At 44.3% G+C, this 26,705-nt stretch overlaps 4 protein-coding genes across 10 annotated transcripts in view; 2 read left to right on the forward strand and 2 right to left on the reverse strand.

Moving 5' to 3' along the window:
* The first annotated feature begins 736 nt into the window (after positions 1-736).
* LOC117237536 (peroxisome biogenesis factor 2) lies at positions 737-2,209 on the forward strand. The gene has a single exon (XM_033501596.1). It carries the CDS (start codon positions 1,250-1,252, stop codon positions 2,120-2,122), a length of 873 nt encoding a protein of 290 aa, XP_033357487.1. The 5' UTR covers positions 737-1,249; the 3' UTR covers positions 2,123-2,209.
* Positions 2,210-2,268: 59 nt separating this feature from the next.
* Positions 2,269-19,867, reverse strand: LOC117237532 (protein bicaudal C homolog 1-B). 6 transcript variants are annotated; one of them, XM_033501583.1, is made up of 15 exons: positions 19,654-19,867; positions 18,114-18,388; positions 17,568-17,611; positions 14,337-14,406; positions 10,973-11,052; positions 9,104-9,319; positions 8,757-8,996; positions 8,459-8,677; positions 7,893-8,196; positions 7,401-7,778; positions 7,177-7,278; positions 6,846-7,093; positions 6,523-6,751; positions 6,120-6,239; positions 2,269-6,037 (listed from the first exon to the last, which is right to left on the reverse strand). In XM_033501583.1, the coding sequence occupies exons 2-15, from the start codon at positions 18,331-18,333 to the stop codon at positions 5,919-5,921; spliced, it is 2,589 nt and encodes an 862-aa protein (XP_033357474.1). In that variant the 5' UTR covers positions 18,334-18,388; positions 19,654-19,867; the 3' UTR covers positions 2,269-5,918. The 6 variants fall into 6 exon arrangements, with proteins under 6 accessions (XP_033357474.1, XP_033357471.1, XP_033357473.1 ...); XM_033501580.1 differs by having other exon boundaries at positions 6,523-6,757; XM_033501582.1 differs by lacking the exon at positions 19,654-19,867 and adding an exon at positions 18,731-18,804 and having other exon boundaries at positions 6,523-6,757.
* A 1,388-nt stretch (positions 19,868-21,255) lies between these two features.
* LOC117237535 (N6-adenosine-methyltransferase non-catalytic subunit) lies at positions 21,256-23,485 on the forward strand. Of its 2 annotated transcripts, XM_033501595.1 has the most exons (6): positions 21,268-21,321; positions 21,408-21,573; positions 21,665-21,841; positions 21,912-22,229; positions 22,302-22,684; positions 22,767-23,485. In XM_033501595.1, exons 2-6 carry the CDS (start codon positions 21,517-21,519, stop codon positions 23,002-23,004), a joined length of 1,173 nt encoding a protein of 390 aa, XP_033357486.1. In that variant the 5' UTR covers positions 21,268-21,321; positions 21,408-21,516; the 3' UTR covers positions 23,005-23,485. The 2 variants fall into 2 exon arrangements, with proteins under 2 accessions (XP_033357485.1, XP_033357486.1); XM_033501594.1 differs by having other exon boundaries at positions 21,256-21,573.
* Positions 23,486-24,450: 965 nt separating this feature from the next.
* Positions 24,451-26,705, reverse strand: part of LOC117237533 (phosphatidylinositol 3,4,5-trisphosphate 3-phosphatase and dual-specificity protein phosphatase PTEN) — a 13,349-nt gene continuing 11,094 nt past the window's right edge. The window contains exons 9-10 of the mRNA XM_033501588.1: positions 24,949-25,032; positions 24,451-24,843 (exon numbers count right to left, since the gene is read on the reverse strand). Of these exons, the coding sequence (XP_033357479.1) occupies positions 24,824-24,843; positions 24,949-25,032 (104 nt within the window). The 3' untranslated portion in view covers positions 24,451-24,823. The remainder of the gene's footprint in view (positions 24,844-24,948; positions 25,033-26,705) is intronic.

The raw sequence follows: 26,705 nt of genomic DNA on the forward strand, positions 1-26,705 counted from the left end.
AGTGCCAATCGGCGACCGCCGCTAATCGCTGCGAGTTCACCGAGTTCACCGTCTGCCGCACTAGAAAACCTTAGAATTTATCACGAAAACATGATCGGGTAACTTTCATAGGACGGGCGAGGAAGGAGCTCACTCTCGAAGCACCAACACTCGATGACGTCATTCCACTAGCGGCAACATGGAGCCCAAAACGCGATAGGACGCGGGCTCGAGAGACTCGAGTTAGGTCGCGCTCGCTTCGAGCTGTCCCTCGAGCTAACCTCAAACCGCTCGGCCGTTGCTCGCGAATACGCGAACCCTTCGATCACCACCGGCTGACAACGACCGACTCTCCCGTGCACCGACACCGACACCGACACCGACACCGACACCGCACCGACACCGCACCGACACCTCTCCTTTCTTTTCTCTTCTCTCTTCTCTTTCCCTCCTCTTTTCCTTTTCCTCTCTTTCTCGCTTTCTCTCGAGGCTTCGCGCTGCGAAGCACACCACCGTCCGCGACTAGAATTCACTTCGGTCCGCTCCTTTTTCCACGTGATTTCCGAGAGGCCGCTAACAGAGGGCAGTCGCGTGCGCGCCCCCCACAACCGCGGTTCCTTCACTGCGGGAAACCAGAGATTCGAAATCGAAGCTGCGCGTCGCGCTACCTCCTTCGCTTTTCCAACAGAGGACGTTGTCAGGCGACCGAATGGACCCGATGGGTCGGTCGTGCCGCGTCGTCGTGAGTCGTCACCAATCGTGTCGGGTCGTTTTTCCTCGCGTCCCGTCGTGTTGCGCCGCTTCGACAACGCCACCGTCGCCTACTTTTCCTAACCTCGCTTTCTATCGTATGCGGCTACTCATTTCTTCTTCGCGCACACGGCACCAGTTTGTCCTACGATTCGCAATTCTCGTATCTTTTGATATCGTTCGAACACGATTCTTCAGCTCGCATTTGTGTTCGCATTAGCGTTCCCGTTCACTCGTGCTTGTATCGTATCTTTTTCGAGAAACCTCCGAATCTCTGTGATCGCCGACCAAACGAAACGTTCGACACGACTGGCCCGTGCAGATCGACTCGTTCGCCCACTTTGCTCTGTGAACGCGCGCGCGCACGCGGCTACGCGATCGCGCCACGACCAAAATAATCGCTTCCTCGATCGACCGTCGACCACGACCTTGCGCCATTCCGCCGCGCGACGCGCCGCGTTCGGACTCGTTGTCTCATTCCCTCCGTCTCGCCGAAACCTACGATCAATCACCTCTGGAGATGCCGACATCACCTTACGTCTCTCGAATCAATCAGATTGATGCGGTGCAGTTAGACGAGGAAATCTACAAAGTGCTTAGGAATCAAGCCAGGGAAATCGGCAAGTATCAACAGACAGAGAAGATCGATCGATGGCAACCCGAGATCGACGCGCTCCTCAAATTCTTCATATGGAATTTCTCGCTGCGCCACGGAAAATCGACATTTGGTCAGCAACTGCTCAATTTGCATTACGAAAACATTACAAGCGCAAAGTCCATTCTCTATATGCTTTCGACGATCGGTCCGGCGTATGTACGAGATAAACTCGTGGATAGTGGCGCGAATCGTCGTTTCACCATTTTACTCGATCGTGTCGCGAACGTCTTGAAGCTCTTCGAGTTTATAAACTTGTTGATCTTTATGCATCGTGGGACGCAGCCTCGTATCGTCGAATATATACTCGGAATCGCGAGTTCTTCCACAACTGTTCACAAACCGAGAAACATCGGCTACTCGTACATGACCAGAGAACTGTTATGGCACGGTCTGATGGAATTGTTTACTACCAGCTTGCCCATGGTCAATTTCCATTACTTAAAGCACACGATGAAGAAGCTATTCACGCGGTCAAAGGCCATCGACTTGCAAGGCATATTACCGACCATGAACTTGTCCACCAAGTGCGCCTATTGCACCGATACACCGATTCTACCGGTACACGCGGGTTGTCAGCATATTTTTTGCTACTACTGTTTGAACGCTCACTTCACCGTGATGGTCGAGTTTCAGTGTCCCGAGTGTAGCACGCGACTCTACGCTACTAGTATGAAAACGTACGAAGCCAGTTCCTCGACCTCCAGCAAACGAGAAATGTCGAGCACGGCATTTTAACGTTCTCCGTCTTATACCAATAAACAAACATTTTGTACATACAGATATATATATATACATATACATATACATATACATATACATATACATATACATATACATATACATATATTTCTATTTGTACATACGATTGTACATGCATTGTGTTTTATTTTTTTCTTTTTTATTAAAAATACCAATACAAAATTCTCTCTATCTGCTTTCATACAACGTTACGATTTATTCGGTGTTTCCTTCGAAACGAAACGATGATGGATCTGGTATATGATATACTTCTTGCTTATCGGAATAACTGGATTACCGTATAAAAATATCATGCCGCCTTAAAATGTTTTCCGTTTCGTATATTCGCGGCAATATGCGTTACATAGATTGGTCGTTGGTTTATTCATTAAGTAGTTTTACTTGCACGATGGGCGGGCACGTCTATTCATTACCTGCTAACATTCGGATGGACACGTTTGAATTCTTTTCGTCCACTCGATTTCTTCGATATCTCGATTCGGTTGCGCTCTAATCTTGATTGGAATGTTTGCTTATTCTCTACAGTAATAGGTAAGTTGCGCGAGCGTGCGATCGCACCAGCCGTTCCAACGATTCGATTGATATTCGTTGACAAAAATTGTTCGAAGACTTAAAAAGACGTACCGTGACTGTACCTTGTACGATCACCTGACGTATATAGCATAGTATAGTATCACCTGACGTAGGTGTAATTAACAACCATATCCCGCTGTAGTACTGAATCCGTTAATCGTAGTAAAAATGTTGTTAGGCACGTCACTCTTTTCACTTGGCGAAAGAAACTTGGCGAGATCGCATCAGCAAAGTAGACAAGATTAAAACACCTAACGTTTCGAAACAAGGCGGAACATGGTATATTTCATTTTATTCGTTAGTCTCCGAAAATATGATTCACCCGGATCGTATTTCATCGATTCTGAGAAACGTTTTACGGCGCACGATTAAATTGCCATCATGATAGGTTTTCACGTTTTTACAAACGAAGCGTCTTTCGGAATACGCATCGTACTATATCGATACTATTATTACACTGCGCGTGGAAACATGCTCCAGAAAGGCATGTTCGGTCAGTCGAATGATCTCGCTGGATTGTTACTGTATGTTCGTCTCTCAATTTCTCTTCTCCTTCGCGAATCTTGTATCCGTATTTCGTTTCGTTATTCTTTCTTTCTTTGCGTACAAATAAAAAAGAAATAAAATTCGTCAGCAAGAAAGGGGTCTCAGCTTTTGCGTATCAGACAGATCGAGGAGGAGAGAAAGAGAAAGAGAAATATGCGTCAAGAAATTTGCCATATGCAACGTGTCAGGAAGAAGACAGGAAATAAGACGAACGATACGACCTGTACCGTGATGTTCGAAGGCTAGGTATCGAATGCTTCGTTATCGCTTCCTTACCTATCATCGTTTCTTTTTTACCTTTCTTCTTCTTTTCTTCCTTTTAATTCTAATCGTTTTAGCAACTAATTGATCTGCTAAATCCCGCAAAATCAGCTGATGCACGTACCTACATGCACATACGTACGGTACGTATGTGTGTTCATGTGTATATACATATATACATATACCTATACTTCTATATTTTTCTAGATAGGAACATCGAAGAACAGCGTAACGCATCTCTCTAAAAAAAAAAAAAGTCGTCGAGCATCGATCGATCGTGTAAGTATCTCGAGCAGCGTAAAAATACAAATAATAGAAAGGACACGAGTGGATTCGCGGTAAAAGGAATCTTGCGGTCATCGATCAAGCTTTTTCTCGGAAACAACAATGATCGTTACGACAAAATCGTTCTGCGACGTCCCATCTCTACCGCGAAAACAAGAACGATAATTCTCCGCTACGAAAGCATGGGATAGGTACACGATTTTTGTTATCCGACCGGTGTAATGATCGGACGAAGAAAATCAAATTCGAATCGAATTTTATCAAAGAAAACGGTTAATGTTCGACACAAACACGAGTAACAGGGACGATCGGGTACAGTCTTGTTACATCACACACATACGCGCGCGCATACACTCGTACGCATAAAGTACACATAGCATGTATTCCTTTTCTAACATTTCGATCATTTTCAAGCATGCGATTTTGCCGCACCAAACAACAATAATTTATGCTTAAAAAGATTTCACAAAAGACTTAGTCAAGAACTATTAACGATAAAATCGTTCGACTCGTTAGACATTCTCGATAAGTTTCATCGAGACGATATTCTGAATATTTTCTTGACACGCGATAAACAATAATTTATATCGCTAGTCGCACCGACAAATCGATCGATCACTTAAATCGCGATAAATTGATATTTGAAGGTGTTTACATTTTTAAATATTGTCGATCGTAGCGAGCAGAGCATGAGCTCGTTGCCGAACGCTTTCATTTCATCCATATACGAGTATACTCAGAAAAAAAGAAAAAAAAAAGATTTAAAATATTAATAATTTATGTAGAACACGAGTATCTTACTTTCGTAAAACGACTATTGTGTAAACGGACCACAACGTGCAGCTTGTTTTAACAAAAATATTCTCGTTCCCCGTATGTTTATCAAGTACACGGATGTTGAGACAGAAAAGAAAATGAAGAAAAGAAGAGGAATCACGATGCACTCATACGACGACCGATTATTGAAAATAATTCAGCTGCAGAATCGTTGGGCAGGCATTGCACGTTAGCGGTATAGCTGAGTATAGACTCAAATTATAGTTTCAAGGGTAGTTCGCGAAAGTCGTTTCTCCTGTAAAACGATCGATCGTAATACGGTGAAAAAGACACAACTCGAAATACCCTCGAACGTTCAATCGCCCCCTCCGATCCGCTTCGTGGAAAAATCATTCGCATTTGTACGTTCGACGTCTTTCGCGAGTGAATAATAAATACTTTATTACATTGTAAAACTCGAAAACGCGGCTGCTGCGAGAAAATCCGAAACTCGCGAAAACCGAGAGAAACATGACCGTGTGCCCTTCTTTTCGCTTTATCTTTACGTGAGTTCGCATTTCCGTCTCGGTTGCCAGCTTAGGTTCTACGTTTCTGCCGAGTTTCGAGCTTAGTCGAGATTAAATATTTTAACTTCCCTAAAGCGACAGGTCGCCGAACGTACGGGATATCCTACGCCCATCGCGCATATCGAGCTTCAAAGCCTCGTTTTTCCGCACTTTGCTATACTAATTGAACCGTTATCGTTAATTTATAGATACTGTATACGCCTATCGTTCAGTCCTATTACGAACTCTTCACCGTTACACAAAAACATATATGATACAACGTGTCGAACGACACTACGACTCCCGGAGCATCGTGTTTCGCGCTCCGTACAAAATAATATGAAAACCGTATCGATTCGTCGAATATCGCGCGACCACGATAGAAAGACCATTAGCAACATAAAAAAAAAGCTAACGAAACGAAAGTAGTAACGAGTTTCTTAACCTAAGGCACCTTTCGACCGCGTGAATCGAGGACTGCAGGGAAAAAAATAAAAAAAAAAAGCAAACGGTCCTTGACCACAAAAAGAATCATCCGCCTATTCTTTCGGTGCCTAGAATCGCAAATTAACATACTAATTATAACTTGATCCTACTGTCGAGTCGGCGAAAGGGCTCGCGTGATTTGATTTCGATCTCGATTTCGATTCTCGTTCGAGCATCTTGAAACGCAATCGAGTCTGCGTGCGAACGCGAGGCTAATTTTAAGTACGACGCGGTCCTGTCTAAATTCTTTGTATTCGTTCTCACGAATTTTGCGAGACTCGTGACATGTTTCGTCCCTACTACCATTTGGTATCCAGATTGCATTTCTCCATCGACGACGAGGTCGACGACGTGGTCGTTTTGCGTTCCGCACCAGGAGCAGCGCTACCACAGAATGGACTAGTACGTTTGTTCATTTCTGAAAACGTACAGATGTTCGGGTGAGTATTAAAATTGATTGACGTACGAAATCGCTACCAATGAGACAGCCGTTTACGTACCAGCGATTAATAACATTATTTTACGCCTTGCACCCCAAGCGGTTATCCCGATTTCGCATAGATCTTTTTCCGTCAGAGATGGAAATGTAGCCATGTCCACTTCGTGAGATGTGAACAGGCCTAGCAAACAGAAAATAAGCAACGTATAGAACGATGTGTGCGAGCAGGTGAGCAAGCAACACGAAGATGGGATTTACCATAAGCATTGAACGTTAGCGTTAAAACGAGACGTTGTATTATTATTATAAGCGATTTTTAGCCGCCACATCCACGTCAGATCTACGCATTTAACGCTTATAGGAAATCTCACGTTTCCGTGCTTATATTTAGCGTCGAGGCCGATTAACGAGCAAAAGCCAAAAGTTACAGACCCAAAAATTCAGCGAATAATAATTTTACTTACGAATATACTTTTCCAATCCAACGCTAACCAACATGCTGGTTAAGTCGTCGTACCGATGGGTTGTAATTTTGTTCAAATGCGTGGTGGGCGTATGCTCCATGTAGTTGGAACTTAAGCCGATCTGTCCAACACGATCTTTACCGGATCCGATTCCAAAGTCAATCTCTCTGCTGAATACCGGCGTCGTTGGTTCCTTCCATAAATCAGATGGATGGGAGGTGGTAGATTCCTGCGGCTAAAAGGAACTTGCCAATATTGTTCTCGACTCGCCGATTTGTATCGACACCTAATGATGACACTTTGGTTAAAAGAGGTACGCTTACCTTCTTTATGTCGCTCGTATTTATGGGAGGAATGGATTGACTGAGTCCGTAGCCGGACCAAGCGGAAGTAGGAACACGAAAATCGTTGGTACTTGGTTTCCCTTGAATCACTTTCGCCGCTAGTATCTTTTTCTGCTCGTAATCGAAGGGAACGAGATTCTGTTGCACAGCCATTTCCAGCGATTTCTTCTCACAACCCGGCGCACGACGATCGGGTACCGTAATATCGGACAACATGCTGGATAAATCTGTGGAACGAAAAAGTTCAGTCCAGAATGATAATCTCCTGTCAATTTCAAGGGGGGGGGGGGGGCGTTTGCCGAGCACTCACCTATATTATGACTACTCTCGATAGGATTGACCGGAGATATGTTACGCGGACTGATAGCTGGACTAGATAGAGAACTGGAAACGCTGCTCAACGACGAATAAGCTGCGGTTAAACACAAATAAGAGAAAATATTTTTAATGGAAAGAACATAGCGGGTCGTAAAAGCAATCACATTTAGAAATATATATCGAATGTGAGAAAATAAGAAAAATGATAAAACTCACCGCTACCTTCCTTGCTTTCCAACGAATTACCGTTCAATCCGTGAGTATTGTGGAAGCCTACAGGCCCGTTCGAATGAAGTTGTCCGATACCGGTAAAAGCGTGATTTTGCAGTCCATGTGAATGAGGAGGCATCGCGTTATTATGCATTACGTGCTGCGTCGTCAATAGGTGATTAAGGTGTGGATATGGATAAGAGTGATGAAGCGGCAGTGGCGAAAAGATGGACGGTAATGGTGGTAAATGACCCCAATGAGGCGACAGGGCCATCGGATTTGGCGAATGAGGAACAGGCGATACGCAGTATGGAGAATTCTGTGTGTTCACCGTTAATATGCTCGACAAATTGTCCGATAGACTGCTGACTAAACTATTGGGACCTACGAATCATATTTCCACGATCGATTAATCATTAACATTTCATCGACTTGACAACGAATCGTTAGAAAGCGTATCGCTGAACGAGTCAGTGAAATCAATCGGATCATACTCACCGGAGCCATTGCCAGTAGAGTTTCCTTGGAAAATATTAGCAGCGTTTGGAATGTGATAGGTAGCCGGTATCTCGGCGTGCACTCTGGGCTCGTCCAGGCCTAAAAGCTGCTTCCTCGCTTCGTAAATATTGCTGGCGTTTCGTTCGATTCCTTTGATGATCACGGAAAGCGTACTCTGCTTCGGCTTGTGCCTCACGTTTATGAACACGTCCAACGACTGCATTAGTTGGGAAACGTTCTCGCTATCTACCGAAGACATCGAGTCCTCAGGAAGGTCGAACATTAGGACCAAAGGCAGGGAACCCTGAAGAAAAATTTCCTCTGCTTTTACAAGATATCATTTTACGTCATCGTAAACTGGATTCACAAACAGAAATGACGTTATCGGACCGATGTTGTTAACGGTATGATATATGTGTATTTTGCATGTACGGAAGAGGAAGAGAGGCAGAGAGTGCGTTGAGAAGAAGAGACGAGTCAATATAAGGAAAAAAATATAACAGAACAGATAAACGGTTCACCGATTGGCGATAAGAAAATCGAATCACGCGGACAACATGACCTACCACTAGCTGTTGTCGAGCCAAGTAAACGTTGTGGATGCCACCTGTGATCGTAACGTTGCTCTTCTTTAAGCTAGGAATGTTCGGATCTCCGGCATCTGGGAACATTATTTGAGTGCCTGTGCGTTGCATGATCATCTTCAAATTACTGCTCTGCTTTCCCAATACGATACTGTGATGTTGCGGCGAAATCTCCATCGACATTTGTACTTGTATTTGACTCTACTCGGATGAGGAATGAGATTCGAATAAATCGGATCTTGCAAAGGCGATAACAGAACGAGAGGACGATCGTACTTACAGCTAAGTTTTGGCACATGTAGTGAATTAGAAGCACGGTCGCTTCTTTCACTTGAGATACCTCCCATTCGCAACCTTTGACAACTACCAAAGTAGCATGCAATTTTGGTCTGGTACGAAACATCACTTGAACGTTGTATTTTTCCTGAATTTTAACTACGTACGGCGAAGTGGAATCGGGCACTGTTTGCGACGCACTCATGATTGGTAACTCGAACGAGAAGATCAGAGGCGTAAGATTCTGCAAAGACAAACGGATCGATAGGTATAACGAAGGTACATTAAGCCGGAGGAAAAGGTATATATCGAGATCTGTCAGACACGATCGAGATGAATCTCTCGACTTACCCTGACACGAGCACGGGCACGTTCGACTCCCTCCATTTCTCCCGCAATCGACACCTGGTTGCTCTTCTCCTGATGATTACTTCGATTACTGTCTGGAAAATGAATGTGGCATCCAGTTTCCTCCATCACCCGTTTAATCGTTAGTCCACCCTTTCCAATGATGTGCGAATGGTCCGTGTAACTAACGTCCAACTTCATAGTTACTCTGTTACTTTGCTGCAATCGAAACGAAAGATCATCGTCGATGTTTTCGAGGTTCCCGTTACTGGCGTAGCAGGCGTTTAACGCCAACGTTGCGTGCGAAGATCGCGAGATCGATCGACGCGGCGTGTATCGGAGCGAAGCGCGAGCACGGTTCAACGACGAAGTCGGCCGAAACTGCGGATAGCGCGACGAGAAAGATAAATTTCGATAAACAGCGGCATCGAGCAACCTAGAGACTAATGGAAAATTACGCATCGCCCACGACGTTAGGAAGCCGTTAAACTCTTCACGCAACGCGATGTGTTGAATTTTGTACTCGACGCAATATGCACGCGATCCCGATCGTCCGACCGTCTATCAAACATTATGTAAAAGGCTACGCGATTCGAATTCGTTCAGGTTACGACTAGCGTAAAGGTGAACGCTCCCTACGCATTCTGGAAAATTGCTACTTGCCTCCTATTTGCCTCGATCGTGCTAAATTCGCGTGATTTCGCTGCGTATCTCACGTTCCAACGAGGAACAGCCACGACGAGGTTGTTACTTATGAAATCATGCGACATTCACGGCGTTCGATCGTCAGAGCAACAGGTTTGTAAGTACGTCTACTCTTCGTTTCGTTGGAAGCGATTCGAAACGATCGGAATCGAGCAAAGTCGATGCGGTGCGGTACGATACGGCACATTACTATATCATGTGGTGAGATGTGGCGCAGAGAGTGGATGAGGCAGTGTGTATCGAAGCGGGAGGCAGAAAATGAGTGGGAGACGGTGAGCGAGAAGGAAAGAGCAGTTTGCACGGCCGGTGGAGGACTGTGTTACGTTGGAGTTGGAGATAACGGTACGTGGCAAGGAAATACAAGGCGGCCGATTCGGCCGGTCGGTTAACGCGAGCGAGACTGGTTCGCATGACGTCTCGCTTTCTCGACGAGGAATTCGCGGGGCTCCGTCTGCCTGTATAAATAGAATACCTTCTTCCTATGCGTTGCGGTTACATCCCTTTCTTTCTAATGATTCCGTAGTACCTTGCGACCAACGAGAAAAACAGTCAGACTGCCAAAGATGTTGATACAAGTCGGCGAAAGTTTCACGATGCGAAATGGAAAAATGAAACTGGCTGCCTCGACTATACGACAGTTTCATGCAGACGGAATGGTGCAGCGACCTCGCGTTAATTCGACTTTTTTGAGAAAGGGCGTTGAAAGGAAAACGAAGGAGATCGTTGCTCGCGCGCAACGTCGAACGTTTCCGTCGTCCAGTATGATCGAATACACCGAGCCGTTGCATCGAGTTACGTTACATCGCGCCGTGTCGTTATAGAGGTCTTGCTACGCACAACGCGCGAGCTTTTTATCATTCGATGGATTATCTGTGATAAGAGTGAAGAAATGTTTGTACGGCACGCGGATTCGATCGGTTCTATGCCGCTGAAAGTCGAATTTCGATCGGCGAGGTCACCGCTAATCTCGCAGCTCGCGAGTGACGTAATGTATCGGTAAACAGCAGCAAATCGCCCGTGACACCAGTCGCGAGATCGCACGCTTTTATCTCTCTTTTCCGTTGTTCGCTCGATGATACGCCTCGCCGACCGAATCGTGCGCGAATGGTTCACCAAACCAACGAAACGAAACGACTACGACGAAAACAGTGGAAAAATGCTGCTTACCCTCGTGTCCAGAATTTCCATTATTTTCTCCTTTGCGGCTCGTACGTCATCGGGTCGACCCGCGACCTTTATATGCGGATCTGTAAAAGAAACGAATTACTATATAACAATGCGACAATATGTCCCCCCTTGGAGTTGCGGGTTACGAGGGATCGCGATCGGTGAGCAGCTCTTGCGCATCGACCGAGCCACCAGAACCGGCTGAGCTCTACAGCAGCACCGAACTGGCACCGAGTCACCGATTACCAAGAGGCTTTTAATATTCTCTGAGCGCCGCTTCTTCGAATATGCTTTTCTTCCTGGGTACGGAACACATCGAATTCGAAGACTATGACACAGACACGACGTTCAGAAATACGTACTTTGAACGCAACAATCGTTCACCGATGATCGAATCGAACCGACAGTTTAGTTCGATCGAATTCCTCTCTCTTTCTCTCTGAATGCAGACAGAGACGAATGCACGAGTAAAGAGAGCGAAGCGCAAAGAGCAAACGCGACCGAGGCGTAAGGAGTATTTCGTAATTGGTCTCGTGGAAGGGATCGTTTCCCAAGAGGCGTAATTCGTTTGTTTCCTTGTTGCACTTCGTCCGGTTGCAGAGGCTGGATTCCGTGCAAACGGAGCTTTCCAAAAAAATCGATACTCGCCGGTGAATTCGCATAAAAATAGCGAGGATACAGAGAGGATGGCGAGGACCAAGCCGGTTGCTAAGAGGAGAAAACTCGGGCCGAATCGAAACGGTGACCCAGAAATAGATCGCGAACGACCGCGCGGGCGACCTTCGCGAATCTCCGCCGCGCGTGGTCTCCTAGCTGCACAGCAAAGGCAAAGATAACGCTGGACGCTAGATCGCGGTCGTCGATTCGCTCGTTTCGCGAGAAGAAACCGAACAAGCGATCGATTATCGAGATACAAGCAACGGTTACCATTTTCGCTGATATAGTCCTTCGCGGGTTACGTAACCTAACACCGATAAATCGCACGCTAGTTTTTGTCTGTGCGTAAACCTCTACTTCTACTCTACCTGCTTCGCTCAAGGAGAACGCTCTTTCGAAAGAAAAAGGAAAAGGATCGGGATTTAAAGTCGTTCGGCACGTTAGGTGAACGACCAAACATTTCGTGGTAATCGAGTTATCTCGACGACCAACGTATCGCTTTTATGCAATCGACGATAAATCTCATCGCGCGTATCGCGAGTCCACTTTCGCAACCTTTCTATTTTGTCAACTCTTTCTCCGACTTTAACTATTTCCGGTTAACAGGCTGACCGAAATTAAATTAGGCTTCATTCGCTACATCACAGCGAGACTCAAACGCGAATTCGCCAATTCTCGCGGCTCGGATACACAACCACTTGTTATTCACGATATTATCGATCAACGATACGTGCGATTGTCGCTGAAAATGGATCGAAGCTCGAGAAAAAATAAAAGACTTTTATTTCGTATAAAAATATTCGTCGACGTTCCACGTTGCCGTCATTGATATCTCGATTGGTTAGTCATATTAATCGAGTTACTCGAGAATTCAAGTGATATGATGATTTTTCTAATAGGTGGATCGTGGATGTTTATGCAAAGTTTTTTATATTTTAAATATGACGAATTCAATTAAAGAATCGCAAACTAAATATTGTTACGAAAGTTCAACCTTGGATATTATATATATATATATATATATATACTTTTATGTATTATTTACGTTTTTACATCTTTAAATGAATAAAGATGCATGCATAAATGCATAAACATTCACATTCTACTTATAACAACAAGGATAGAAAGTTGAAAGGACAAGTTGATTAATCTGGACGAGACTTTACGATAAACTTCTCTCGTGAACAACCGCGACATGTATACGTAAGTATGCTTATCAATGGAAAAATTCACGGCGAAGAAATCCTTACATTATTTCACATTTGGCTGTAGGAAATACGAATGTGAATACGAATGCGGATGCGGATGCGGATACGGATACAAGCATGAATACGAATACGGATACGGATACAATTGACCTCGCACTCGACCTTTTAAAGACTCGAAAGTAGAATATGTAGCTCCATCATTGAGTGTCACTACCTCCGCGTTGTAAACCAATGTACGTACACGTGTACGATACTCGACTGAATTAGAAAAACTGATTTCCCAGTTCTCTGGGAAAGAATGACGTCGTTACACAGCAACGTTCGAAGCTCTGAAAAAGTGACGATCGTTGGTTTACGTTCTGGCAATGAAAGAAACGTGGCCCAGGGGCGGCAAAGTTCGTCGTAGTGGAGGTAGAAAATCGGTAGGAGGTAAAACTATTTATACCGGATTACGCGATTTATCATGCACAATAGGTTCCTTCGGTGGCAGAGCAGTTTCGGAGGAGAAGGGACGGTAAACAGCTGTTCAAGTCACGAGGGAGGGATGAATCACCGAAAAGTTTCCATGGCGAGAGGTACGCGAGGGAAGGCTACTGGCAAACGAACAAACGATCGAACCGCAAAACGTTTCCGTTCATCGGACGAATTTCGTCTAGCGATTTCGACGCGTCCGACACGCACCGGGAAACGCGTTTTACTTCGCCGACATGCACTGCTGCGCCAGAGCAAGCACACGAGTCGTTTCGTAATCACTTTCGATTAATGGGTGCGCTCTAATTATCGAGGCTACGTTCAGGAACGAGTCGCGTAATCGCGACGAATCGAAGCCGTCATCGGTAGAGCCGGCAACGAGCTCCACAAATTCTTAGTTTCTAGCTCCTAGGTTGTAAATAGAAGCACGACTGTCCGCTAGGCGGAACAAGATCGTCGGTGCTCGCAAGTCGTAGACTACGAGCTCCCGTTTGATCAGAACGCGAAAACACGGCGAACATGTGGCGCTGTGGAAGAACGTGCAACGCGAGAATTCGCATACACGAGCTGCAAATAGACGTAAGAAAATACACGATAACAGCCAGCGTCAGCTGTCGAGCCAAGGCAACGCAACTACTCGCGTAATCGCATGCCGTGTATATGTAACAAGGTTCGGTCGGTAAATGATAAACAGTAGACACGATCGAACCGAAGAGAAGGAGAAGCCGAAGCAAATCAGGAAACGATCGGTGGATCCGCCGACCCTTCAAGGTCGACAGTGTCGTCGAACCTACTTACTTAGGTTGTGTCACGTCGCACCGCATAGCGTCGTTAGCTCACGTATCGTTTCCGGGTGTTTAGCTCTCGCACCGCACTCCGATATTTTCTATCGGCTCGTTTCTAGCAAAATATTTGCCATTTGCGACGCGTGTCGATAACTTCGATCTAAGTTTTCGATCGTCTAAATGCAATTCCGATCGGCGGACGTGCTTCGAAGTACGTGCGAAGTCGCGCAGGCGCGCACTTACCTTTCTTCGACTTTGCTCCGATCTTTAGACGAGACGGCCACGTAACGAAGGTGTTTGTTTCCTCCATAATCTGTAATACATCAAAAAATTGCATTTAATCGCAATCAACTGTTTCGAGCGTTCGTGCTCGCCGTCACGCACGCACACATACGAACTATCAGAGGATCGCGAAGTCGTCGAAGAAAATTGTAAATACGGTCCGGTATCGAAAATTACCACGGTCATCGTTGTCGGGTGGTGATGGTATCTCGATCGGTATCGATCCTGATTACTTCGTAGTTCAATTTGGTTAGTCGATGAATCGTCGTCGGTGAATCAGCAGCAGAGAAAAAGAAAGAGACGGAACGAACTCGGAGGAAAGAAGAGCTACGGTTCCGGCACTTGTATCACAGTCACTGTTCGTATGGTTGTTGGAAATGTTACACCAGGAGCATGATCGTTGTGCGATCTCTTCGGCGACGAGAAAACCCGTTCGGATCGAGAGCGGAGTAGAAAGAATCTCGAATGAGCGGAGACAGCTCCGGGTGACGTACTTTCACTGCCACGACTGTCGAGAGCCGCGAAACGTCCCGCCGCGCCACGCCGCGCCGCGCCGCGTTATCCGTTCACTTCATCGCGGCTACCCGATACGCGCGATTGATGAGCCGACACATCAACAACCATCGACCATCGATGATTTTTATTTCGATCTTTTCCTCCTAAAATTTCACCAAAATCCTTCCACGAGTTTCTTTTTTCGTCGGAATCGTCGCCGATCTTGAAATTCGATGCAGATTCGATCGGGGGCTCGGCTCGTTCTCTGGATCGGCTGCCGGTTAATCGAGCCAACGTTCACGTACACTTTTCACATGCGATTAGTACACCCGATCCGATCGCGTTATCGGTAACGCGGTAGCTAAGTTTGTGCACAAATCGAACTTGGAATTTTAGTTGAGGCAGTTCGCGAACGAAACCGCAACCGGGAAAATGACGAAAACGATGCCGACGACACTCGCTGCGCTTTTCAACGTGACCGGCTGTCTGGTTGGAAGAACGATGTTCGGAACGGCCACGTCGTCTCTCGCTTTTACCGCGTCCGGATCACTGGCACGACTGACTGACTAACAGCATATAATGTAACGGGACGGCTCGGTGAACCGCCTCCCACTCGTCGTCGTCGCGACTCTAGCTGTCTCCGTTCCTCCGGAGTTCCGTACTCCCTCCACTATTGCCTCGGCGGAGAAACGACAGAACAGAAACGAAGTAACGCGACCCGATCGCGACTATACTCCAACCATGCACCAGAACATCTCAGCCGTTTCCGCCTGTTTCCATTGCCTTCTCCTTTCTTCTCTCTCTCTCTCTCTCTCTCTCCCGCGACGATTTAAAGAGCCGAATACAAGAACAGGTAGTTTTCTGCACGATTCATCCGTACGATTCACCTACGAAACTTTGACTCCGTTTTCGGGCGGCTACTACCTGGAGACCTGTTCTCGACTTCTTTGATGTTCGGTTCATTGATTGCGTTACACGCGAAATCCTATTAATAGATCACAGACGCGCATCTGTGCCGACAACAATCGATAAAATCTAACGATGTGCAAAAGCGAATGCAAACGTGAACACGCAATCAGATTCGAATGAACCAGTGTAAGCTAGTGTGAGTGAAACGAAACTAAGCGAGACTAGACATGAGAAATACATACGTGGAAGTAACACGGCCGGAAAGTTTCACGGTCGGTCGTTCGATGGAACGCGTGAATCTCCTCCGAGCAGGGTTACCTGGAAGCGCATCAGATACATTTTGCGAGCAGGCACCATCGTAAAAGTTTGAATGGCAACCCGATCGACAGAGGTAAAACCGTTTTAGATTCATAGGGAGATTTGAAAACGAAAAGAGACGAGAACAGATAATTCAGCAAACCCGACAGCACCAACACGAAAAAATGTTTTGACGTAGAGCTTCGGAGGAGCGAGATTGAGTGTGTAGCGGCGAGTCGAGTAATGCCGGTCTATAAATAATCGGGCGGTGTATTTCCAGGGCCCCTTTTACGCAACGTGTCAACGATAAGGATAAGCGCGAACGTTGCCTTCGAACACGACGGCAAACGTTTTGCGTTCCCTGCGCTCGTCTATGCGTCCTACACAACACGCGTTTATCGTTGTTCCAACTATTCGCAGGTGCACTACGCTCTACGCGACAAGCGTATCATCTATTATCTCACGACCATCGCTTTTACCGAGGAGAGAGGAACATGTCATATGTCTTTCGTTCTCGGATACGCCTTCCAGATGCAAGCTTGACTCCACGTAGAACGCAAACGTTAATGGTCCGCAAAAGATCGAATTCGAAAGATCGGCGAGTAGAAAAGAGAAAACTTTCGACTCGAAGCCAAAACACCGAACGGTGACTCGATTGGACAACAATTATCTGCCGCTCCAGCAACAGCATCAAAGAAAATTGTACAGAAATAGCTCCGTTCGGTTTCGTATAATCGCGAGGTCGCAACACTCTGTGCTACGAGCGCTGTTCGCGAAATCCGTGACGTTTTGCGCCATCGTTCTTTCCACGGCTCTTACCCGTCTTGCGTACCCTACATTCGTTTTTCTCGAGAAGAGACTCGAATAAATACGCGTTCCGATAAAAATCCTCAAAAATCGAGTAAGATCGCGAACGAAAACAATGCGATGATTCAAACGTTGCACGATAGGTTTAATCTGAAGTTAACACAGAGTTAATGTCAAAAATGGGAGCAGCGACGGAGCGACTAGTTGTCGATGCCATCGAATATTTCGAGCAACGAGTCACAGCGTGACGCACGGAAGGCGTAGTCCGAGTCCGCAACAATGACGATGACAACAAATTTAAGGCTGACCTTCCGTCCACGCAAATTGTATTATGTATTTTAAATTAAAATCGACAATGAAATATAGGTGTCGTTAGTCTTACACGATTACATTGCCAGAAATACGATACGTGTTACGCGTTGCATGTATATATTTTTACACATTCTTCGTACGACATAGGTCATAGGTTGCCGATGTCGCATGAACGAAAAATCTTTTATCGGTGACCGGTGATCGGTAGAGTGTTCTGTTCAACTCGATGACGAACAATACTCAAAGAAGACAAAAAGTACACTGCGTAAGTTCCAGAGAAAATTGGGGAAGATAATATAGCGCGCGGAAAACGAGTTTGATTACCGGATCGACCGATCGAGATATCGACATGAAGGACGTAACGCAACTTACGTTATGAAAAAACGTGTCCGCTAGCTTGGGTGCGTCATTATCACCTGTAAACAAAGAAAAATGTACGGTCAGGGTACAACGAACTCTCGTCCGTTTGTTCTTTTTCTTTTTCGATACATTCCATCTTCGAGGATGGATCGTACGTAAAAAGACAATGAAATGTTTGAAGATATTAATTAAGGGCGAAATCAGCGAGCACAGCTCGGACGTCAATTCCGACTTTGACACCGATTTGATTTGGTTCGTCAGCCAAACGGATAAACTTATCGCTGATATTTACGTGATTCGCTCGATTTCGGCACAGGCGTAAATATCTACATATGTATGTAGAGCGTCTCAATCAAAATAAACGTTACGATCCTGGTATTTCTAATCGTGACCAATTACCATTTGACAGTCTCTCTAATTCCGTTTACAAACAGATAATCTATTTAAATCGCGCGATATGTAGCTTTCGAGAATCGTAAACTCGCATATCGAATAAGCAGGAAAAAGAGAGAGAGAAAAAGAAAAAAGGTCAGAAATCGAATGACTCTGACCACTCACCTAGAAGCATCTGTTCCAACTTTCGGCGATCAACGCGAAATCTTTCTTGCAGCAGGTCGTCTGGATTGCCAATGCCAAGTACAGCCGCAATGTCGAACAATTCTTGGCGACTTTCGAAGCCCGATTTACCAGAGACGCTGGTCGTCATTGTGCCCTCCGACGTCTCGGACATCGTCTCCGTCGCTTTTCTCTCGTTTTGTATCACCTCGTCGGGTCTCATCTTGTCCAGATTCTTCGATAACCACTCTTCACCGTTCCAACTCGATCAATCCTTCCTGTAGAAACAAATACAAAACGGAACGATTTACATATTCACTCAACTGCGGACGACACAACGCACGAGTCAAGGATAAAGGCATCCGAAACGAGGGCAGCGAAAACGCGAAATTTCGGGAAATCTGAGAATAATGGCGATGCGGTATCGGCCCATTTCTGCGAGGAAACGCGATGATATCGATCGTGAATTCGACGAGCGTGTCGCGTCAATGACGCGCACGAAATTGAGCAGCGCAATGATCTCGATCGCGCTATACGCCATGCCAGTCCCCTTATTTTCTCTTTCTATATTTTCCCGCCATTTCACTTTCTCCTTGATCGTTTGTTTCTATATCTCTAACCCCGTTCGAATCGGCGCGTCGTCTTCCTTTTCTTTCTTCCGAGTTTCGCTCCGTATGCGTGGGTTGTACGCTACCACCACCGTCCAGGACCAACGACTATAGGACGCTTATTGCCCACACCGTTCGCGTAAATAGCTTAAGGGATTCCGGTGAGCGTAGCGCCACCGGCCGATTTCTTGGAATTCGAGCTGAATTTCGTGGAAGAGGCTCGACAAACCAACCAATCGGAACCGGTAATTGCCCGGCTGACGATTCACTCGACGCGTGGTTTTTCTTATCCCTCTCCCCCCTCCGCCGACGCGGTTCGCGAGACTACCTCTGTCATCTACCTTTCTCTCGTTGGTGTTCTCTTCTCGCTCCAACACACCTGTGCCAACGAATGTCTGCAAAAAATTGTTTTCGCCAACGCGCGACATGTCGCGTGTACCTACGTGACTCATGCCTCGTCGATTACCCTGACGAAAACAATGCATTCGATCGCCGGACGATACCCTAAACTTAATCCACCCGATACCGAAACTATACCTGCTGATACCGTCGAATTTCCGATCGGGACGCCCTTGATCAAATTTGCCGCCATCCATCCATTCACCCCCTATCGCGTCCCAAATTCTTTCTCGTCCTTTCTCCATTTGACATTTTGCTTCAACCTCGATAGATATTTGCTTCCTTTGAGTCTCGCCTCCTGTCCTTCGCGTAACCTCAACGTAATTCTACTAATTTTACACGGTCACGAGATGAGCGGAATGTAAATCCATCTAATAATTAAAATCGTTATACTTGATCAAACTCGAAAGAATCGCGATAGAATGGTGGGGCCGATCACAGATCGTAATTCGAACATTTACCGAACCTAGCCATTTAAACAAATAAAGACTCGTTTACTGACTATCCAAATGGATCGACTGTTCCAACATACGAACCTTGATTAACCGGCGCACTTTTTGCGTCGTATCACGATGAAAATTCAAGCGAACCTTGGTCAGTCGAGACAATACGGAACGTTTGACGATAGTGAACACGAAGACGACGGAAAGACGATAGCAACGACGAGGTGAACAACGAGGAAGCGACGCGACGACGGCACAGTCTTTCGCTACGTGCTTCCTACGACCGTTACCTTGACACCGTCGTGATGGACTGTGTCAACGAGGGTTTCGTCTCTCACCGGTTAATACCGATCGCTACCGACCAGTGCCGATTCATCGCCTATTCAAATTTACTCTAGAACTAGAACGTCGCCGAAATTTTTCAGCATTTCTATCTACCCGATTAATCGAGCCTGCTCAATGAGCAACGCAGTTAGGTTATGTATAGATTCTGTTCTTTTTTCCTGTTTTACGCAAATTACTTTCATCCTCGCATATAGCAACGTTTTGTCAGTTGTATATCTCAAAATTGCGTGATCGATCTTCTTCCTTTGCTTAACCTCTTACTTGGCCAATATGAGTTAACGCTAGTAGTACTAAATCAATCAAAATAAGTGTTTAGAATGAGAAATTAATTTGCTTTTATTCATTTTTAATCCGTAAACATAGAAGTTTCTGAACAAAGGATCCGCTCGCACCGCCCCATTACGTCAAATTAAACAAACGCTTACCATAAACATAAATTGTCTACGATTTCATATGGTCTTCGTCTCGATTATTCATCGAGGGTGAGTTATGGCTAATTGCGCGGTCCACTAGCTGTCCTCCGCGTCCTCCAAGGAAAATCGAATCTCAACTAGCCTTGGTCTACCAATCCTGGTCATGCTTTGAAACGTCTATTTTCGTCACCTGTTGAAAATCTTACATTTTACAAGAAAACGACCGTACTGCGATTCTGTTGGTGACCGATTGTCACCGCTTTGCGTTGGCGCTCCTCCTGAGGACTCCGATCGCGTGTCGATTTCAAAGCAGACTAAGGGAGACTGTGTCGATCATAAAACGTTCTACAATCGTTCCTTCGTACTCGTGCCCATTCCCGTCACCGCGTCCACCGCCACTCTTATCTTGGTTATTTTATTTCACTGAGCTGCGCTTTCGTGACACACTCTTCTTTCACTATTCTCGCTCAACTTTCGCTTTCGATCACTCCACCTTCTAATCCTCCTTCCCTTTCCAGGTGGTTCTTCTAATAGCCCATCGAAAAACATATAAAATGCACCTATTACTTAGAGCGAGATCTTTTTGGTTTTTTAAGACTACATTGCTCGTCGAAACGATTTATACTATTAATATGTTTAGAGATTATGCTAAAATCGATAGCGATCGCTTTCGCATCGAGAAGAGTATAACGCAAGAACGAGCCTAGAGAAAGCCTTTTCGATTCGCTTGGCGTTATATGTTTGCAACCATATTTTTTTTGAAAAAGTAAAAACGTCATTTTCTTCGTGCGTGATAGCAACTTCGAACGCTGCTCGGACGCAAAGCAGACATGTCGTTTGTTGCACGGTTTTCCACGAGAGGTCGTTCGTCGTTTACGCGCTGTCTTAGCGCGATACACGAAGAAAAATGAAAATTCGTTTGGCTACAAGATGGCGTGCGTGTACGTTTTGTTTTCAGATCTTTTGGAGTGTTGGGTTAGGAAGCAGCGGATTATCATTGACTGTACATACGTTAAATTTCGCCAACTTTCTCTTAAATTCGATCACTGAATTATAAGATAAAAGGAAAGTAACAAATTACATTTGTAGTTGTTCTGCTTGTTCTCCCTTTCGAACCAAGGAAATGAACAGAATAAGTATAAACGGAAATGTACGATAGATATTATTTTGCGGCCAGTTCCAAAGGATTTAGCAGAAAATGCTTCAGACGCTACGCGAACGTTCGCAAAAACGCAAGAAGTTGCTCGCTCAGACGGTGAGGACTACTCAAACGTGATTTCATGACGTTGAGGTTATGATCGCAAGTAAGAGTTTGTGAATGGTATGAATTCGTTTCTTCTATGTAGTTAGGTGTTTCGAGCGTAGACGAGTTGCGGCAAATTCTTGGAACGGATGTCGACGATACGCAGAAGAAGAAATTGAAATCGGTATCAGAGAAATCGGAGAACGGAGTGAAAGATTTAAAAAGTGAGACAGGTCCGACCGACGAAATCGTTTACAAAGACTCGTCAACATTTTTAAAGGTAGGCGAGTTTGTATTCACAACCAAGCAACTATCTGTTTCCACTTTCGACTACAGATTTATTTTTTAAGGGAACACAATCGTCGAATCCGCATAATGACTACTGTCAACATTTCATTGATACGGGTCAGCGACCTCAAAATTTCATTAGGGACGTGGGTCTGGCGGACAGATTCGAGGAATACCCGAAACTGCGGGAGCTGATCAAGTTGAAAGATGATTTAATCGCAGAAACTGCAACACCTCCCATGTACCTAAAAACCGACCTGCTTACGTACAATTTGAAGGAACTGAATTGCAAGTTCGATGTAATTTTGATCGAACCCCCTTTGGAAGAGTACCAACGCACCTGCGGCGCTACAAACGTGCAACTTTGGAATTGGGATCAGGTGAGTAGAGATTATACAACGTACCTCTTCTCTACTCGTAACGCCTTTATTAAAAACAATCTATATTCGTAGATAATGGAATTGGATATCGGCGAAGTGGCGGCCAATCGGAGCTTCGTGTTTCTGTGGTGCGGCAGTAGCGATGGACTAGATATGGGACGTTTCTGTCTTCGAAAATGGGGCTTTAGACGATGCGAAGACATATGCTGGATTCGCACCAACATTAATAACCCGGGGCACAGTAAAAACCTAGATAGCAAGGCCGTACTTCAGAGAACCAAAGAACACTGCCTAATGGGTATCAAGGGGACCGTCAGACGATCCACGGATGGAGATTTCATTCATGCAAACGTCGATATTGATTTGATCATTTCGGAGGAGCCCGAATATGGTTCTATAGAAAAGCCTGTCGAGATTTTTCATATAATCGAACACTTCTGTCTCGGCAGACGACGGTAAGCGAGGAAAGCATGTACATACATATCAGGGCGTTCAACTCACTCAGCTAATCAACAATATTTTTCGCACTTTACATAGACTGCATTTGTTCGGTCGAGACAGTACTATTCGACCAGGCTGGCTTACTGTAGGCCCTGAGCTAACCAACACGAATTTTAACGCAGACCTCTATACTAGTTACTTTGCCAACGGTCAAATCACCACTGGTTGTACAGAACGTATCGAAGCTCTCAGACCAAAGTCTCCACCGCCAAAGGGAAAAGTCGCCGGTCGAGGTAGAGGCGGTTTCACTCGAGGACGTGGTAGAGGAAGGTAAAACGGTCCGCCATCGATGATCGTTTCAGATCCTTTCTTTACATATTGTAATGATCAAATACACCACACGTTGCCAGAACGTTGGCAACCAGATCACCACATCTCTTCCGTTAAAAGATTCGGTATCACGTGAAGAAAACTTGTACCTTTGTATTGTACGATAATTTGTCTTACATATTGTGTTATAGCGTAGTTCAAATACATCGTCGCGCTACCGAATATTCCAATTCTCTTCAATTACATGTAAATATAATCACGCAACGAATTAGTTAACGCGCGAATGATATCGAAATTATCGGGCATTTCTCTCACATCCTGACTTATGATTTAGAATCGAATATCACGATGTTTCTAACAATGTACACCGTATTACGTGTAAATACCTTTATTCATTCGTGTCCTATTTGGAATATTTTGTAACGCAAACCAATATACAACATGTTTGAAATAAAGTTCAGTGTCGAATCGATGGTCACCGAGAATATCAATGCTTTATGTCTACTTACGCGTGTGGGTCGCTTAACAATATATCAATCATTCACCGGCACAATTAGCCGAGAGCTTCTAAATTTTCGTCTAATTGCTTAAGAACGATTATACAAATCTTAGCATCTTAAGTATACGCATTCTTAAAAAGCAAACGCGATTATTTCGAAACGTTTGAGATCCGGTCATATTACTTTGTACTTTGTGTCTTGAGAATATTGAAATTTCTATAAATACAACTTACTATATAGTTAACTACATTTACAACTTTTATACGATCCACGGAAACTTACGAACATACTTCTTGGCCCCAGTAAAGCTTCCGGTAGTATAGAATACGTATTCGATAAATGGTTCGCATTTTCTCGCATCTGAAACTTTCCATGAACTTTAAACGTAACGAAGAGGAACCAATCATGCTTAACGACAATCGATTTACGACGCTTTTAAATTACAGATTTCATGGAATAACATCCTTTGATTTTCATCGCTGACGCATCGCCAAAAGTTTACAAAACGTTCGTTTCATAATAATTCGTATAACTTCTAAATCTACGTACGATTACTATGCTCGGCGAGTACAATAAATTAAAGAATGGAATTATCTCGACGATAAAAAATATAGAACACTGGATGTGCTTACCGATTCGGTTCATTGAACGTCTGAGAGAAAGAAAAGCTTGCGAAACCAAAATTATCGTTTGAATAAAATCACGAAAAGAAGAAGGTGACAAATTCATTGCCTTAAAACAATGACCGTCAATATGCGTAAAAATATCGAACGACGAACCTTGCGGTCAACGCGAGTATAAAATATATTTCTTTCTAGCTAATTACATATTGTCGTCGATATAAAATATACGAGAAACGAGTATCTACAAATTAAAATCGATCAACGGTACGATCGGTCGTCGAAAGTATAAATTAGAAGGTGTTAATCGTCTGAGTTAAGAAATGCGTCTTTTTTTCACGCAGTCTTCCATACAGCGATTCGCTGGAAATGATCACATTTTTTTTCTTTTCCCAAAAATGCCGTGTAAGCGAAGAGAACTATCTTACACACGGTAAAAGTGATTAGACAGAAAAAGAGAGAGAGAGAGAGAGAGAGAACGAGAAAAAGAAATAAACGCAATTTTTTTGAAATTCTACCAGCTATTAAGAAGAATACGAATATATATGTATAGCGATGAACTGGCAGGCACAGGCAGAACTCGTTGGTATCGACTGATCAATTCGTTCGTGAGCAAACGATGAGTCGCAGTGAAGTGGACCGTTTTTTGAGAGTAGAGTTTAGTTCTGATCGGTCTCCATCGGATCGGTCTACAGTTTCAAAGTCACAAATAGGTCGACTCCCCTGTAAGCAGAGTCAATGTGAATTACGTGGAAAGTTGACTTGTTAGCATATATGTACATAGTTAACGAAACGCAAAACGCAAAATCGCGTCGAGCAAATGCGTACCTGTATAAAAGAATTTAAATTTCTGCGAATGCGAGTGGCAAGGATCTCGGTTTTCTCCGTTTCCTACTTTATGCAGGGTGTTTCCTAGCGTATTTCATAAGAACAAACAAAAATCATCGTTAAAACAGTAAACTCGCACTACGTTTAGAAAAGTTCGAGAAGGAAGAAGAAAGAAAAGTAAAAGAGATACGGAAAAATGAAACGAACAAAATAGAGAGGAACAACGTGTTGTTGTTTAATTGCGTCCTCCGATGCTCGATAACCTTTCTTTTTTTTTTTTTTTTTTTTTTTTTTTAATGATCGAAAATGTTGGAGGGGACGATATGTGGAGAGTTGTATTCGTATATAATATCACAGAAAAAAATAATGCATCTTATTTATATTTTGAACATTCCGCATGAATCATATAAAAGTTAGTTTTAAGAGATATCACTTATAAAACGATATTCATGAGCTTCGTATGAGAAAAAATATGTCCGAGAAGCGTGTACGTTACAAGAAGTAACAATATGGTACATACGTATGCCATAATTATTGGTACGTAAAAACGTATTTAGTAAGTTTACCTTCTTCGTTACTTTTAGAGGGTAAAAAACTGAGGTATCGCAACGATTGCTAGCGAGTCGACGTTAGTTCAGTGAACTACAGATGCGATTAAAATAGTTCGAGCGAGGTAAATTTACTAATTCGTTCGAGGTAATCCAAAACTCGCTACCTGATAACACGAATAAGTATTTCATTCGCTCTTGTGCTGTTTTCGATCATTGCACGCACACACGCACGCATTCTCTCTCTCTCTCTCTCTCTCTCCCTCTCTCTCTTTCTCTCCCTCCTCCTTTTCTCTTCTCCCTCCCTTCCTCTCTTCCATTTTATCAACCATCAAATTTAATTTCGATGACAAAAAGAAAACCAAACATAGAAATAAAGATAGATCCTGAGACGCGGGATCAGAATTTATTCGAAAAACGAGAATGAGCTTTTTTCCTCGATGCATTCTCTTCGACATACGTGAATCGCGTATCAACGTATTTATCGTGCCATAACTAATTTTATGCAAATTTCATAAGTTTACGGTACTTATATCAACGAACGGAAAGATGCACCAGCGAACGATAACGAACGACCGCATTTTTTTGACTTAACCGTGCGCGCGTATTCCTATTCGTATTCGTAACCTTGTCTAAGGCTCGTGGCTAAAATCTATGCGAACGATCAACTCGGCAAGTTAGCAAAAGAGAGGAAGCGTTGATGTAAACACGCGAAATTTCAACATACTAATACGTTTCGTTAAAAGGAATAAGTTTTTGCAATATCATCTCTTGTTGCACATACGGACTCGGTCGATTTTGAATTTTCTTCCGTAGCGCGCGTGCGACTTGTTCGGTCTGCGTATCGGTCTGAGCGTATACATAATCGAAAAGTTCGTTCATGGCTGCATGTACAAACGAACAAAATGAAGATACAATAACAGCGAAATTAGACAAAAATGCCAGTTAGAACGATGCATGACGCGACTCTATTTGCCATCATCGTTTTTAATTGCATCGAGTTACGAACTATCGTATCGCAACGTACAAGCTATGAGTTAGGAAAGGACGGCGTCAGAAACGATTCTTGTTGCGTTCTCTAAATTCATTTGTATCCTTTGCATATTCGATCAAATGGACGTTTCTCATCCAAAAGCTTAAAGAATTCGCGTATTGTGCGAGTGCTAAGGAAACAACCATACCTTTCATTCGAACAAAATTTCGCGAAAA

The sequence above is a fragment of the Bombus vosnesenskii genome, unplaced genomic scaffold (assembly GCF_011952255.1).
Source record: "Bombus vosnesenskii isolate JDL3184/JDL3185 unplaced genomic scaffold, Bvos_JDL3184-5_v1.1 scf7180000013379, whole genome shotgun sequence".
Taxonomy (NCBI): Eukaryota; Metazoa; Arthropoda; class Insecta; order Hymenoptera; family Apidae; genus Bombus; species Bombus vosnesenskii.

Excerpts from the sequence above, each read along its gene's own strand:
- LOC117237532 (XM_033501580.1), bottom strand. The coding sequence starts at position 18,333 with ATGAGACCCGACGAGGTGATACAAAACGAGAGAAAAGCGACGGAGACG. Across the intron at positions 8,197-8,458 it reads TGGCTCGACAACAGCTAGTG|GGTTCCCTGCCTTTGGTCCT; the intron begins GTAGGTCATGTT and ends ATTTTTCTTCAG. Across the intron at positions 6,038-6,119 it reads AATAATGTTATTAATCGCTG|AAATGAACAAACGTACTAGT; the intron begins GTACGTAAACGG and ends GTACGTTTTCAG.
- LOC117237535 (XM_033501594.1), top strand. The coding sequence starts at position 21,517 with ATGCTTCAGACGCTACGCGAACGTTCGCAAAAACGCAAGAAGTTGCTC. Across the intron at positions 21,574-21,664 it reads AGAAGTTGCTCGCTCAGACG|TTAGGTGTTTCGAGCGTAGA; the intron begins GTGAGGACTACT and ends TCTTCTATGTAG. Across the intron at positions 21,842-21,911 it reads ACTCGTCAACATTTTTAAAG|GGAACACAATCGTCGAATCC; the intron begins GTAGGCGAGTTT and ends TTATTTTTTAAG.
- LOC117237536 (XM_033501596.1), top strand. The coding sequence starts at position 1,250 with ATGCCGACATCACCTTACGTCTCTCGAATCAATCAGATTGATGCGGTG.